General features: G+C 39.6%; 2 protein-coding genes across 4 annotated transcripts in view; both read right to left on the bottom strand.

Annotated features, from left to right (window-relative positions):
* LOC139636039 (testis-expressed protein 2-like) overlaps positions 1-9,434 on the bottom strand; it is a 31,580-nt gene extending 22,146 nt beyond the window's left edge. For 2 of the 3 annotated variants that reach the window (XM_071503704.1, XM_071503707.1), the window contains exons 1-2: positions 8,440-9,434; positions 7,846-7,937 (exon numbers count right to left, since the gene is read on the bottom strand). The gene's annotated coding sequence lies outside the window, so the exon portion shown is untranslated. Of the gene's footprint in view, positions 1-6,636; positions 6,775-7,845; positions 7,938-8,439 lie in introns of all 3 variants that reach the window. The other variant, XM_071503705.1, reaches the window with a different exon arrangement.
* Positions 9,435-9,582: 148 nt separating this feature from the next.
* Positions 9,583-10,943, bottom strand: LOC139636040 (myeloid-associated differentiation marker-like). The gene has a single exon (XM_071503708.1). The coding sequence runs from the start codon at positions 10,674-10,676 to the stop codon at positions 9,786-9,788; it is 891 nt and encodes a 296-aa protein (XP_071359809.1). The 5' UTR covers positions 10,677-10,943; the 3' UTR covers positions 9,583-9,785.
* Between the last annotated feature and the right edge of the window lie 5,889 nt (positions 10,944-16,832).

Raw genomic sequence — 16,832 nt, 5'->3', positions numbered from 1 at the left:
TTAACAGCCCCACAATTAAGATACCTAGGTAGCTTCACAAAGATAATATGTGATAATATGTTGTTGAGTGTTGTTATTAAAAAGTAAATGTTGGGGTAGGAGAAACAAAAGCTTAACAGGATTGACTACATATCTGGAGAACATCCTGTTCGAGGTTTCTGTCATCATGGAAACATTCTGACGCTCCTCATGTGCTTACACTGGATGATAAAATGCTGTCAAGTTTCTTATACGTTCACACTCCCTCTGTCTCTGTTACTTTAGAAACATATACAGAGTATATGCATAAAAAAGCACTATGGCTAACTGAATTAGCTGAGACGATGGTGTGTGAGAGCCTGTTTGTGTTTGTGTGTGTGTGTGTGTGTGTGTGTGTGTGTGTGTGTGTGTGTGTGTGTGTGTGTGTGTGTGTGTGTGTGTGTGTGGGCAAGACTACGAGTCTGTGGTAAACTGATGCATTTCACCGAATCCTTTCAGATTTTAGGTTCTGGGACAAACAGACAATAGCAGCCAAACAGAACTAAAACTGTTCTCAAGAATGCTGACAAACTGGTGAGACGGGCGGGAACTGAAATGTTAGGCAGTGAGATCATTGTGGGTATCAACTGTCTCCCAGCCTTCGTCTGCCAACTAGAGCACACAGTGGCACTGAAACAGGATAAACAACATAGTGGACAAACAAAATATAATGATGTAATTGCTTTTGGAAGTTCACCACCAGGTACCACTTTTATTCTCCACAGCCAGAGTTAAAATATAAGCCAGTAGTATTCTCTTTTGCTCAGGCCTCTCTCATTATCACTGCTGATAAGACCTCAGGGCTCTTCTTGTGCCGCATCTTCCTCCTTGAATTGAAATTTTACAGTTGTAAATGTGTGAATGAATCTCATGATGCTTGGGGTCATTAAAACTAATAAACTGATGTGCAGTGAATAATTTGCAAAACTATAATATCCATAAAAGTTTCTTAGAGATAGGAGGTTCTGTCCCATGACAGTACTTTAGCAGACAGCATCTGCTGCCTCATGTTGAGACAGTGGATGAGGAACAGATACTGACAATGACAAGATAGGATTAATAGAAAATGCTGTGTGACAGTGAGAGATACTGGCCTATTGTTTACAAGAGAGAATTCATTATAAACACACATTTACACTTGGGATTGTTACTGAACTTCTGTGGTCACGTTCATCAGAACAGGTTGGCTCTGTTTAAATATAACTGAATTAAATATAATTTTTATCTGTGCACTTTACTTGTAATTGTAACCATGAGGAATGCTATAGCATGACAGTGCTCTGCAAAGTTAAATACATGGTGAATAGCAGCCACCCCAAAGTGTATGTTTAAGAATGCTGACCTACTACTGATACAACTACTACTACTACACTACTGATGAAACCAATTGAGTGAATATTCTAAATCTTTCACTCCAGGTTTTTATGGCCAAGCATTTAAAAGTGAATTAAATGGAACAGGTGTAAATGTAAATGTTTGGGATAAAGCATGACGCATTAAGTCTGCTTTTAATTCATAATTGTTGAAAAAAAAAAATCAGAAGTGGCACAGTTTCTGACGGTTGTATTGTGTTGTGTAATTGTGTGAGTCCAAGATGCCAAGGAGACATCTTTAAATTTCTTGTGATGACGCTGTTACGTTTGTGTATTAGAAAAATAAATAAATAAATTCTTGTAAATTTGAGTTTTTTCTCATAAATGTACTATTTTTAACTTTGTATTCTCAAAGAACATTTTTTTTTAATTCTCATAAAGTTGTGCGTTTTGTCATACATTTACCACTAATCTCTGAGAATATCCATAATAATATAAATTTTTTCTCCATAAAAAAAAAAAAAAAAAAAAAAAAATCTATGACTTTAACCTTTAACTTTAAAGATTTGAGTTTTTTCTCAGAATATTACTCCCCTCCCCCTGGCTCTACAATGAGTTTTTTACCTATGGTGGCCCTAATACGCCCTCGTAGTTATGACAGTTATGGAAGAGTTCATGTTTGCTTTCAAATGCTCATCAAGGTGGCTGGATTGCTCAGTTGCTGCCTGCAATGGCTCAACAATTGTGGATCACAACAGAAAGAACACGTTGGCTTGTGGAGAGCATGTGACAGAGAGTCCACTGAGAGTAGGATGGAAAAATGAATCTTGTATTAAGAAACATTTAAAGAGGGAGAGAGACAGAAAAAGAGACTGTAACAGTCTGTGTTCATAGCACTGTGTGAAGTCTGGCTTGACACAACCACAACTACCCAGATAATACACCACTACTTGCTTTCACTTACAAAGAACATAAAGAAGCTTGTGTTTCTGAATGCAGTTAATACTCTGTAAAGTTCAACCCATCTCAAACCATGTCGCTTCACTGACCCAGAAGTTGTTCGTGTTAAATAATGCACTCCTCACTTAACTGCTTAACCTCATCAACAAGCCCCCATTACTTTTGAATGAGCTCGCTGGCTGCAGTGGTGACAAAACTGTGACATAAATCAGGCAGAGAGATGTGCCTCACTGCTTGAGTTACAGAGACTGACTCAGTCAGCCTCAGCACTGGCTCCCACAGGAGGCGTGCGTGTTTTCATCATTTTAAACTGAAGTTTGATTTGTCTTTTTAACAACCCCCCCCCCCCCCCACCAGTTACTGCTCAGTAGCCTTGTTGGTTGCTGGTCACATGTGCAGTCCTTCCTATTAAAAACAAGGCACAAGTCACAGAAACAAAGAAGGGTAAAGATCGTTGTGTTTATTGAGAGCAAGAGGTCATCTATGTAATCATGTCTTGCAGACAGTTTATCAAGACACACCAGAGCTCTTTTCATAAAGCCTTGACCTAGTGCTTGGTTTAGTCATGGTTTGTATTTCTGAGAAAACTAATCAAGTCAGTCAATCAGTATTTTTTGGGGACTTAGCACAGATAGACATTATTAAAAGCCTACAAAAAAAAAAAAGCCAAAAAAGCCTGAAAGGTACCAAAATATGAATCCAAAAAACACAAAGCCTTCTAACCAACCTGAGACCATGCCAGTGGCACAGTAAAATAAGTCACGGTAGTGAGATGAATCGTACAGGGCAGCCATCTGCCCAGCTAGCCACATCTGGTGGAACCCTGGTGACCAACTTCCTGCTTTGCTTCCACAAAGACTCTTTTGTTTCCCCAAATAGTTTTCGGTCCTTGCCAAATGCCAACATACTACATTCATTAATTTCTACAAACACAGAAAGAAAAACAATCACACAAACCACCACGGTTTATGTGATTGTCTCAGAGCAGAATGAACCTGGAGGAGCTGTGGATTTTCCCTTTTTCCCTGATGTCATTCAGCACATCTGTAGCCAGCTGCCTTATCTGTCACGACTGGAATAAGTTCATTTTTCATGCTACTCAACAGCGTTCCACAACGGCAGGCCTCTGAGACACTCGGGAGACATCAAACACTGATGAGCAGCTACTTCACGTCGTAAAAGATCAACAACATCTAAGAATTGCCTATTACAGACAGAGCTGCACATTTATAGTTAAAAAAAAAAAATAAATAAAATAAAAAAAAAAAAAGTAAACAAAAACAAATGATTTTTACAGTACTGAAAGATTGCATTTACAATAACTGGTGCCATTGAAATTAAATTAACCAACAGAATTTCTCAAATGTATCTTAAAATGATCAGGATTCTCAATTCCTACAATAACCTTACCTTCCTAACCAATAATAAATCAAACGGCAACTTAACTAAAATGCAATAATCGTACATGTATTGTTATCAGTGCTGGACAAAGTGAAAGGTATTGGGGAAGGTATTTCTCAGCCAAACTGTACTGACAAAAGACTACATTGTTATCAAGAGTGAGAGCAGCTCATGGGAGACTGAAATGCTTTGTGTTATATCATTGTGTTCCAGACTAATCTGCAGATCATGGCGAATGGCTGCTTGAAATTCGAAAGGAGTGGCTTTAATCTTATAAAAGACAGCTGCACTATTCCTCAGGGCTCAATTTAAAACTGAAAATGAATGCATGGATGCTCGGATATCTAATAATTTTTTTCAGCATTTTTACTCTCCCACAAAATGCTGCTTGTGAACCCACTGCAGCTTTGTCTCTCTTTTAAGCGAGAAACTCTGAAGTAATATTTATAGACAGGCTATATTTATGCATCTTCCCACCTCCCACCTCATCCCCGTCCCTCTCTTCTCGTAACAAGTGATTATTATGACGGTGGAGAGATGAATGGTGCTGTCGGTACACTATGGAGACAGCACCTGAATCAGGCCCGCAGCCGCTGCTGGCTGGCAGGCGGACACATTCTCCTGATGTCTCAATAATGGTCATTATTTCATTGGTGGGACAGGTGAGGGAGCAGTGCCTGTCTGTAACAACAGTGATGTTTGCTGGCATCTGCATGAATGAGGAGGGAGCTCAGGAGGCGAGGCAGTGCTCAGCTACATAACAACATTCTTTAACGTAGAACGGCAGATCTTATTATTGATGATGAAAACTGATCATGTCAGCACAGTCTTTGTTTTCTTTAGGTTCAGTTTGGGTTATTTACCAGTAAAACAAATATACTGTAGATATCTTGATTTTGCATACGTTACACTGCTCAATGCATTACCAGTATTTTACTGACCACTGTTGTCAATAGAGATCTACAAAGAGGTCTATTGAAAATCAACAAAGACACACCCCTGTGTGGAATTCTGAAAAGATCACATGTCCAACAAAGCCCTAGACGGTGTTCTGATAAAACCTAAGTTGCCTTCACAGCTGCACACTCATGTGACAATAGGCTGGTTCCTAGTGCCTCTGCATTGTTATAAAGATTGCAAACTATATCAAGCTGAGCCAGTGTTCAGGGACAAAGACTTATCTATCCTTTTCATCATTTAAAAAAAAAAAAAGAAAAGAAAAAAAAAAAGGATGAATTCTCTTAATCAAACAGCTCTGTAAAGACTGGGAAATTTGTCTAAAGCAGCCTGACAAGATGGCTGAATAAGCAAGGAGCATGGAGCCCGGAGCCCAGAAGCAAGGCGTTACCCACCCCTTATTAATTCAGTCAAAAAGCCATGTTAACCAAAGCCGAAGTTCCTGTTAGAAGACGAGGCTCGGTTTGTATTACATTTAATCCAAATAAGCCTCAAGTTATGAACTTAAAAACTGAAACACGTTTAAGAGCCCAGAGCCAAACAGAGAAGCACATGACAGAAAGTAAACTCAGCTAAAAATGCCGTGAAGTTCCTAATCCTCCAGGGTCAGAGGTAAAACAGCAAAACAACAGCGGAAAAATATTGTGCAATTCTTGTACGTACAAACTTTCTTTTCTTTATCAAACAGCCAAAAGGTCTTTCAGTGTAAACTAAAATTAAACTATATTATAAGGAGCCATTGCACTGCATTGTACAAGTGGTGCAGTTATCATGTTAATCACAATCATCTGAGGGCTATATAGGTAACAAACCTCCTACTATTATTATTATTATTTTCATTATGAGTATACTGTCTGTATCTGAGCTGGTCTGAGCCGTCACTCAGCTTCGACCAAAACAAGAAAATTTCAGTTGTATAAAAATAGGTTAGACCTGGTGAGAACTTGGAAGCCACAAAATGAGTCAAAGCTATGAACAGGTGCACAGTCAACAGGGGTGTCGACCAATTCCTATGCAGGGAATGATAAGCAGCACAGGTTCCTTGTCTCACAGTGAGAGATGAATATGTCTCACTCTGTTTCAGGACAATAATACAGGTGAAACCATAAAAGCTCTGCCACTACCTGTTTTACTGCCTTGCAAAAAAGCACAGACAGAAATATTTGGCTTTCAAAGCAATGACAAACACCACATCCACATTTCAAACTAGTAAGTCTGTGATCAGTCAGTGAAAGACAGGGCATTTCAAGCATCGCAGAAAGGTTAAATTCATTCAGAGTCTTTAAGTTGACATTCAGCACACATTTATTTTTAACATACTTTCACAGACAGGAAATGAAGGCCTGATCCTCTCCAAATCATTTCGCTATGCTGCTGGCTGTGCTGCTGAAGTGTGACATCTCCCTTCACCACACCTGCTGCTCAAACCCTAAACCTCCTTCTGTCTCTCACAGGTGTTAGAATCCTGTTTTTTTGCTCTTCCTCTCTCAAACAAAATGACACCTCTCTCTCTCTCACTCAGCCTCTCTAACATGGCAGCTAAGTACACACAGTTTACCACTGCTGTGTCTTATCTGTGACAGATGTTAGGTAAACCTGACATTTATCCTTTATTATAATCAAATAGCAATAAAATTATGCTTCTAACAAGTCTTTTCTGATTGGCCAAAGCCTGAGAGGGAACTCAATTTTTATATACACAGAAAAGAGCTGTAACATTGCATGACTGATGTGTTTTTGACATATTTTGTCATTTTCTTTCATCTTATTAATGTTCTATTTCTTCCTCTGAATCCTGCAATGATTGATGACTGTACTTTCTAATGACCTAAAATTCATCATTTATTTGGTGTTGATTGAAACGAATGTCTTCCAGTGAATTGGTATAGCTTTTTAGTGGGTTTGTAGGCATGCACTGCATTCAGAAAGACCACTTCAGGCTTCCTTACAATTCAGTTGATTGGACATGATTGGGAAAGGCACACACCTGTTTATATAAGGTCTCACAGTTGACAATCGGGGGGAGCTCCAGGGATCCTGTGTGGAGAAGAATGACCAGTTTCTCCCATCGGGTTCTTCCAAGGCCCTTCCCCTGCGATTACTCAGTTTTGCCGGGTGATCAGCTCTAGGAAGAGTAGAGCAGAATTTTTCTGCAGCCTTCCCTTGATCTGTGCCTCAACACATCCCTGTCTCTGCAGGCAGTTCCTTCACCTCATGACTTGGTGATTGCCAAGTCATTGCCATTGGCCAGTGTGTGCCTTTCCAAATCATGTCCAATCAATTGAATTTCTCACAGGTGGACTCCAGTCAAGGTGTAGAAACTTGGGAATTGGGGGAAACCTGAGCTTAAGTGTGTCGTAGTTTTTCCTTTTTAATAAATTGCACAAAAATTCTAAAACTCTGTTCTAGTTTTGTCATTATGGTTTATTGACTTTCTGAATGCATTCCAAGAGCAACAGCTACTTGTCAACAGTGAAAACTAAAAAAAAAACAACTATAGAGTAACCACTTTACCAACATCAGTGGTAAACTGGTTAAATGGGTGGAGGTCAGTATGCATAGCAATCTTGCAATGCAAGTTGCTTAACATTTAAAATATACCTTGAGGTCATTGTGTGCAAAGAAACCTGTAAAACGCCTTACTGTTATTGACTTTAACCATCCACACAACTCAGGGCCTTCACTTGAAGGCCCAGAGCACATGTGGGCCCATGCTTCAGGGGGAGGCTTTTGACAACATTTGTAAAATGTTTGAATACAAAACAAGTCTCTCCACTTGCTCAAGGCCTTCTGTTGTGTGGTGTTTCTAAAAGCTGTTATACAGTCAGCCATCTGGAGGCCAGGTTTCTTGAGAGCTAATCAGCCTATTACAATTTCACTTTTATGCACCTGCATCACTGCAGGTGATCGATAGAGATGTCAGACCTGCTTTCTGTCTTCCACCTGTCTCTATGTGTCTCTTGTGTTCACTAAATGTATGATACAAAAGGATGCAAAGGTTTCCATTTTTGTTAACTGATTTTTGTGTATTTCTTCTCTGATCATCATCATTTTCCTGAGCTATGCTTGCCCTTTCCTCTCCCATCTCCTGTCTCTCTCTGTTTGTCTGTCTGTCTGGACTTTGCCTCCACTGAGGTCATTTGTAGCTCAGGAAACGGATCAATAATGGGTTCAGATTTACTGGAAAAGTGCTTACCTTGTATCCTCAGTGCCATTCAATCCAGCCTGGGACTTGCATCTGCCTGCTGGAGAGTCAAGTTTCACATGGCCATGATGCTCAGGGGGCTTCTGAGAAACACACCATCATAAAGAGAAATGCTTAATCATTACAGATGTGCATACACAAACATGTAGACAAACAGAAAGGGGGTTTATTTGCTTCTACATTGGTAGTCTTTGTGTACAATGGTTGTGGACTGTGACCTAATCATAAGGCAAACAATAAAACGCGTTTCCAGTAGAAGTTAACACATGGGTGATGTTGTATCGGCTAATAAGCATGCTAACGTAACCTAAACAGAGACTTGTCAAGCTCTAATAGCAACAACGACTAGAGAAACCAGCCTGCTTTGCCTGTTAACAAGCTAACAATGTTAACCGAGGGACTTTTTAGGCTTTATTAGCTTAAATATGACTCCATATTAATGTACATAAAATGACTTACAGGAGAGAAAAACTCGCTTGCTACAAACTGAGTCAAAAATTAGTTTTAAAGACTGTGCTGCTGGACGAGGTCATCTCACCAAACTCGCAGACTGTTTCAAACAGAGACAAGTCAACGGTCGCTTACCGTGTGACGGAGACTTCATTTTGGTCAGGACACACCGAACAAAACCGAAACTTCCACAGACGCTTTTCTCGACACGGTAACGTACAGTAACGTTTATATCATCCGCTCCACGTATCAAGTTGATTCGCTCCTTTTCTCGCTCAGCCTGTTGACAACTGACTAACTGGACCCAGTTCCTTAAAGAAAAAAAACCCAAAAACGCTGGAGTCCATCAAGGTCAGAGTAATCGAAACCGGGCAGCAGGATTAACTCGCCCGCTCTGCGGTCGAGGGCTGACGATCGACTTTTCGGTAGAGCTGCTGAACAGGCCTGGAGCAGATGAGGCAGATGTGAGAAGGTAAACAGTGTAAAATGCAAATAAGTTATTACAATGTTGCACAGTGTTTCGATGCAGGACGCAACAGCGATACAAAAGTGGTATGCATTATTTCTAAATTCACAAGAGCGGCGATGAACTTACAGTGCAAAACAAACAAAACTGGATGTTTTTCCTGGTTCGATCTTATTATGTCTTTGTAGATTAATTAGTGCGGTGGGTCGATGGTCTGTGGAGTAGCCCGCGGAATGTTTAACCACACTTTACATTAAAGTTTGATGTGAGTTATCCGTTCAAAAGCATTCAAAACAAAACGATGATGAAACCGATACTTTTCTGCAATAGGAAAACGTTCAGTGGATTTAAATAGGAGTGTTAATAAAAGTGCTGCCATCTAGTGTTATGTAATGGCAACTGTTCTCATCTGATGTAACCTCCCTTTGTGGGCATTACAGTGCATGATTTCTGAAAAAAAACATTAGACTTCATATTCATGATGTATCGGTGATAAGGCACATATTTTTTTTATCAATAGTTTGCATATTTTATGTCAATTTTCTACACTTTGGTAAACCTTATATTTTAAAATATATGCTTACAGTTTGTAATTGAATCTGCTGTTCAGTCACCACTACAATTCACACGCCGCATTATTACGTCCATAAAAGATGCTGTGTGATTATGAGTCAGTGCACCTGTCACATAACTCAGGTTTCGTGCTTGTTCAATATGTGAGTCATAGTGAACAAGTCTTTAAATGTCATACAACTCGTTCACATGTCAGCAAAACCGCAATACAGTGTGATAAAGGTGATCAGTTGCATACATTTCTTTTTTTTTTTTTGGCTTCAAGTTTAATACGTAAACAACTCGAATAGGTCTAGAGAGACAGAGAGTTTGAGTACACAGCAATGATTAACAGCATTCAGTTTGACTTTACATACTTGCCAAAGAAATTATTTTCTCCTATAATTATCAGGGCTGTACATAATAAACTCCACAGGCAGAACATTTAATGTGATGTGTTATTTCACGCATGACTCCTGTCACACAACAGTTTAATGGAGAAGGCAAGGTCCACTGTATAAGCTAGCAGTGTAATACTGGCAACAACTGTTTCCATGATAACCATCTCTCCAATTTTGGTGTGAAGGCTTTGTCTGAGCTGAAGAATCTTAGTAAAACAAATCACTGTGGCCACCATGTAGAACAACACCCCGATCAGACTGAAGCCAGCCAGAAATCTGTCAAAGGGTAGGAGACATCGCCCAGCAAAGTCACCTAATATTACCACCAGCGTGACTACAGACATTAAGACACAGACACCATATAACATGCAGGAAACCCATCGCTGCCAACAGTGTATTCCACTGGATGCTCCGCAGGCCACGTCCACAAGCAGGGGTATCATCTGACAGCCTCCCCACAGCTGAAGTGTCTTGAGGAGACCAGGCATGCTCCCCATGTAACCTCTTTGTTCATGGGCTTGGGTGCGCAGAACATAGGACTCTGAGGTATAGGCCAGAAAGGTGAGACAGGAGACGACTGCAGCTGCCACAGGGCGCGGCGACAACTTTTGGTGATCCATGATGATCCAAGGGAAAACTACAGAGGTGCTGAGACACATCAGTGCGCCCAACACTGCCGCGGTCATAGTTAGGTTCTTCCAGGATATTGGGATGAGGCTGTGAAACTGGATGACGCTGAGAATGTGGATGAGGAGGGTAAGGGTGAAGAAGAAGCACCAGATAAACATGCAGAAGATCCTGAATGAATTGAGGTAGGTTAGATCTTTGTTTAACTCTGAAGAGCCCAGCGAGGCCACAAGACTGAAGGCAGCACAACTGGATAAGACTTCCCATGTCCGCACCACAAAAAGGGGACTGGTGAAGTCTTTGGCCTCCAGTACAATCACAGGCATTGTCACAGAGTTAAATCTGAGTGATCCAGTATCCAAAAGGCACAATATCCTTAGGTGTGTCAAATGATACCTCAGTCTTCCTCCAGATTTACTTTTTAAGCAGTCTTGTGGTTCAAAAGCTTGTCATTCAACTATTATCAATCCCAATGTATCCACCTAATGTAGAGTTCTGAAGAACAGTCCAGTAGAGTCCATGGAAACAGCCACTTCAGACAAATCTTTAAAAAGGCCTCCTCTGAATTTTACCAGTGCTTCATCCTTTTTAACTTCAAAATAGTAACTCTTAACCTATATATTTTGGAGCAGTGCTGCTGTCAAAATAGGCCTCGCCTACTTCCCTTTTGAAATTGCAACAGTGCTTCAGTCTCAGTGAAGGTAGGTGCAAATGACCACATTAAAAAGCAAATGCAAACAAAGCTATCTTCCTCCTACTCTCGATTCTCATGAAATGATGTTCCTTTTTTCTGAGGTAATAAACTACAGAAAGTACAGGTTCTTCCGACTCCACAGGCGTTACTTTGCCACCACATGCCTGCCACATCTTGACTGCTTTGTTTTCACTGTTGAAGGCATAAAATATGGTCACAGGCTTTTCGCTGAATAGTTGTTTACATGGTGTTTGAAGCCGGATGTGGTGCATTTATGTTAGGCTAACACCTGTTGATTTGTGGAGTGCTGTAGATAATTTGAAGTGTTGCTCAGAGGATCTCAGAGGGTGTGCATCTGCTCTACACTTAGGGGGCTAAAACCTGATATTGTGAAGAACATTGTGCTTCCTCTTTCAACTGAAAACACTGACAAATATGTTTGAGAATTTGGTGCCAGCAGCAAGCTGTAAATCTTTTATTGTCATAATGTATGATTACATTTAAAGCCATTTGTCTTGCATATGTATGAGTGTGCAAGTATGCACCTACACTGTAAAAAGGTTTCCAATGAATAAAAAATGCACGAGTGTATGTTTGTGTTCATGCATGTTTTCACAGGGCTGGTACAAGTATGTTCCCCATGTGTGTATGTATTTACACAAGCACAAAGAGTCCTCTGAGGATCCCAGCCAATCACTTTGCCTCTGTGTATCGGCACACCTGCTCTCTGTGTTATAAATAGACAGTGGATACATCAATTCCCTCGTGTCACACAGCTCAAGTTCAAAAACTTGTGTTTTAACAGAGGGGAGAAGACGTACTCCACAAAGAAGATAAACAGTGGTAGCCTACCGTTACAGACTCTTGGCTGTTATGTGTGTATCAGGGTTTTGTATTCATCTTTATTCTGCTTTATAAAAGTTAAAATGTGACCTGATCAGTTCACCATGGTTAGATTCAGTTGTGTTAACAGCTTCTTTCAGTCATCTCATACTGAAAGAAAGTTAGATCCATTTAATTTATTAAGCTGGATAAAATGTCATATACTTACCATATACCAGAAATTAAAATCCCCAAAACTGTGTTATTGAGACAGTATTTCCTGATGGTGGCACAGTAGCATCTATCTCATTTTTATCACCAAATTGCCAGACAGCAACCTTGTAACTGAGTTGTGCAGTTATTTTACAAAAATGCCTTAACAACATTTAATATTGATAGTTTCTGACTGATGAACTCACAGCTTTGCTGAAATCAAAGTATTTATAATTGCTATACTTAGCTCAGCTTTGTTGTCATTTCTGCATGAAACTATTGCCCCTCTGTGGTAAAATTATAAACTGCAACTTTTCAGAAGTACCAAAATATTGGAGTAAGCTGCCTGCAGTACTGGATGAGCAGCAGCAGAGGCTGAACATCTTCATATTCTAAACAAAAATGCAGTAGAATGATATGCATTTTGCACAATACACCTACCAACGTACTGACAAAAATCTGGTTCTTTTTTGTGTTATTATTGTTATTATTATACATTTGCGGTGTGTTGGCAGTTTGAGCCTTCTAAGCTGTAATTTTGGAGAGCTAACAAGATTTTTACCCACAACAGTAACACTGTGATTGTGGATTTCAAATCAATTCAATTTGGAGGCAGTTATATACTGTATTAACATTTTATTAAAAAAAAAAGAATATTGTTGTGATGATCATTAATACTAGGCCTTAAATAAGATTAAGACAGCCTTTATTAGTCCCAGAGTGGGGAAATTTGCAGTATTACAGCAGCAAAGTGGACAGTGCAAGAGAAAAAATTGCAAATGTCAGTAACAGATACTTAAGAAAATATAAATGACAGATAAGAATATAATAATAATATATTTAATTAGATATTTACAAGAATATACAACAGTAGCAGCAGATTGTGGATATTGCATACGTTAGTGGATCAAGTTATTGCACATGGTGAGTTGTCAGTCTTTGGTGTGTGTGTGTGATCTACTGAGCGCAGTGTTTATTGTACAGTCTGACAGCAGCTGGAAGGAAAGACCTGCGGTATCTTTCCTTCACACACCGTGGTTGCAGCAGCCTGTTGCTGAAGGAGCTTTCAGAATGTCCTGCATGGGGTGGGAGATATTCTCCAACAGGGAAGATAATTTAGCCGTCATTTCAAGTCACCCACTATCTCCACTGGGTCAAGGGGGCATCCCTGAACAAGCCTTCCTGATGTAAGAGTCCACAATCTCAATGTCCATTCCCTGGATGTTCACTGATGTGAGTGGAGAGTTTATGTGCCTTTGTAAGTCCACCACGAGCTCATTGGTTTTTCCAGCGTTGATGTGGAGGTGGTTCCGCTGGCACCAAATAATCCAATTGGATGGTGTTGAATCAATATCCAATAGCAGTATGGTACTTATGATAACATTTACACTCAGCTGTTTTAACTCGCAGTAGTGCTGTTTATAAAATATCAACTCATTGGAACATAACACAATGTTGGCCTATGATGGCTACTCAAAGTCTAATGGGCTCTTAGACAGATTTCCAGACACAAACATTTGGCTTCATTCAGCTACTGGACTGAAACAGAAGGAAAAGGTATTTAAACAGTTTCATTATATAACATATCAGATGCTGTTACTCGACTTAACTTGAAATAAGAGCATTGAAAGAAAGTAGGAACAAGAATGTGTAACTCTCCAAAATAAACAACTAAAATGCCTTAAATAGAATTATTAACAATCCACTGAGCGCAAACTACACAAATGAATCTTTTAATCTTAATTGCAATAATAATAACTTTTAACGGAGTGCTGTTTCAATAAATTTAAATAAACATAAAAAAAATCTACTGAAAATGGTGCTTCCTCATTCCAATAAAAGTCCCATTTGAACACATGAAACAAAGTGTGAAACATGTCAGATGACCAAAACTCAACAAAGCCAAAATGTGTGACATTTTGGTTCATGTGGTGAAGCTGGCTGGCTGTGACGAGCCCTGTACATCCTACTAGAATGCTATGAATAATCCAGCATGAATCTAATTTAAACATGATAACATTTGCTAAACAAGATTCTATGATCATTTCAAACATCAGTCAGTAATTATTATCAGTAGTAATCATTTTAAAGGTTGTTTTGCTGTATTTTAAGGTGGGATTGATCTGCAAACTTGCAGCACTGATAGAGAGCACAGGCCCATCATGTGACAGGAAGTCTTGTATGCACCTCCTGAGATGACTTTCAGTGGGACATTTGTTCAACCACAGCATCAAAACATTCACCCTGCAATTTTTCATGTGTAATTTTTTTACACACACTATACTGTGATAATTAAGTGTGTGTAAAAAAATTAGTTTTTGAGGATTGATGAATGTAGGAGTGTGGAAGTCATATTCTGTTACTATTGTTGCCAGGTAACACAGTGTAGAGTTAGTGTAGATCATACTGAACTGCATGGAAACCAATTTTAAATAACTGTGAAAAAGTATACATTGTTTGCTTAAAGTGCTAAATTTGCAAAGGCAATGGCGTGATCACTTAACTGCATGACTTACTTATTTATCTAAATAACCATAGCGCAGTTACGACTTGCAGAATTGCCTTGTGGATAAAAGTGGATCAGTGCACAAGCCTTTAACTGGAAAGGGCAAAAATGATTAGTGAGCTAAATTTTTGTGTATCTCATTATTGTGTGTTTCTCAAAGGAACCTATTTAATTGAAATAAATCTGCAAAACAAAGCTTCCTCATTCAAGTAAAGGAGCTTGACCACATGAGACACAGTGTTGAATGCATCAAATGAGCAAAACGGAACAAAGACCAAATGTGTGACATTTGCAATCAGTCCTCTTATTCTGCTGAAATGTCACAGCTATGATTTATCCAAAATGAAGCAAGTTTACAGAAAAAAAAAATCTTCTTGTGATGACATTTTGAATGATTTTGTCACAGCATTCAATATATACATATATGTTTGGAGCATGCTTTGTTCTATTTTAAGATGGGATGCATCTGCAAACTTGCAGCACGAACAGAGAGCACAGTCTGGCTATGTGACACAGGAAGTTTGTTCATTTTGGGAGATTAGTGTCACTGTTTACCCACAATCACTTTTTCTACTGCATGTTTAAATGCTTTAAGGCCTATAATCCAATACAATGCTTTTTCAGTCACCTGGTATTCACAGTGCCTACAAAAATGATTCACCCTCTTGGAGTTCATGATGTTTGCACTGAATCACAGTGGAGGAAACTAGGATTTCAAAAGATATTTATTCAAGCTGTGTATTATGTGTAGTAGATTCAGGTCGGCACCCCCTTAGTTTAGAGAAGCAGCCTGGAGTTAGGCCTAAATTCAGGTAATACACTGACTATGTATAAATATCTCACACAACTCCACGTCAAATAACCCAAACTATCACTTTAAGGACTGCAGTCTTTAGAAAATTGTCCTTCATCTCAATTGATGTCTACTGGTTGGAAATCTTACCTTTCCCCTTCTCCAGTGGCCAGGCACTGGGAGTGGATCAGATTTTCCCTGAGATACTGAAGGCTCTGGATACTCTTTTCGTTGACACACACCTTTGTTGTTGGGTGGACAGTGACAAATAGTGGTGGTTTGTGAAACCTTGAGGGTGAGAACTTTGACATTGACAATGTGGATTATATTCTTGTCATGAAAAAGCAAATTTACTTTTTTAACTTTACTCTTCAAAGGATGCTGATGGGGTCATCACAGTTTTTCAATTGATCCACACACAGTTGAAGATGGCCTATGACCATGCTCCTCTGGGTAAATTGTGGGCGTTAATTCGAGAATATTGAGCTCAGGGGCCCTTTGGTCCTTCTACTGCAGAGACTGTTGTGAAAGTAAAAAGGCAATTATGTTCTCAGTGGGAGCTGGACTCCATTAGAGTTGTGTCCTGTCACTGATTCTCTGTATAATGTTTACAGACATATCCTCTTGGCACACATAAAGAACAAAGACTCATGCATACAGCTTTTTGCAGATGATCTAGTTCTTCTGGCCACATGGACCATAACCTCCAGCATACACTGGGGCTGCTTTGGGCCGAGACCAGGATAAGAGACATCACCCCCAAGTTGCTGTCGTGAACAGGTAGCCAAAGCTTTTACGTGTCCCATTGATTTGTGTTACAACCCTCACCTGCAGGGAGCTTATGGAGGCTTGCTCCTATAAAGAAGCGTTCTGTTGTGTACTTCAGTCATCTGATTACTTTATGCCATTAACTTTGTTTTTATTTTTCTCTCCTGTAGTTTGTGCTTCTCCTCTCTCTCCCTCTCTCCGTCCACATTCTGCAGGTATCTCTGTTTCTGGAGCAGCGGGATCCAGATATACCATTACTCATCATTATTATTAACCACTGTTATATGTCATTATTATTGATAACACCATTACTTATACGGCTGTTCCTGGTTTCTCTCTCTCTCTCTCTCTTTTCTCCTCTGTCCTTCCCCCACCCCCTCTTTCTCCTCTTAAACCCAACCGGTCGAGGCAGACGGCCGCCCACCCTGAGCCTGGTTCTGTTGGAGGTTTCTTCCCGTTAAAAGGGAGATTTTCCTCCCCCCTGTCGCCATATGCTTGCTTTTTGCGGGAACTGTTGGGTTTTTCTCGATAACAAAGTAAGGTCTCGGCCTTACCCTGTAAAGTGCCTTGAGATAATTTATATTATGATTTGGCGCTATAAAAATAAAATTGAATTGAATTGAATTGAATTGAATTGAATTGAATTGAATTGAATTGAATTGAATTGAATGAATGAAGCATTATGT

Source organism: Trachinotus anak, unplaced genomic scaffold (genome assembly GCF_046630095.1).
Source record: "Trachinotus anak isolate AG129_WGS33_773 ecotype Australia unplaced genomic scaffold, CSIRO_AGI_Tana_v1 ptg000019l, whole genome shotgun sequence".
NCBI classification, from domain to species: Eukaryota; Metazoa; Chordata; class Actinopteri; order Carangiformes; family Carangidae; genus Trachinotus; species Trachinotus anak.
Note: the sequence above shows the minus strand (reverse complement) of the source record. Positions and strands in the feature narration are given on the sequence as shown.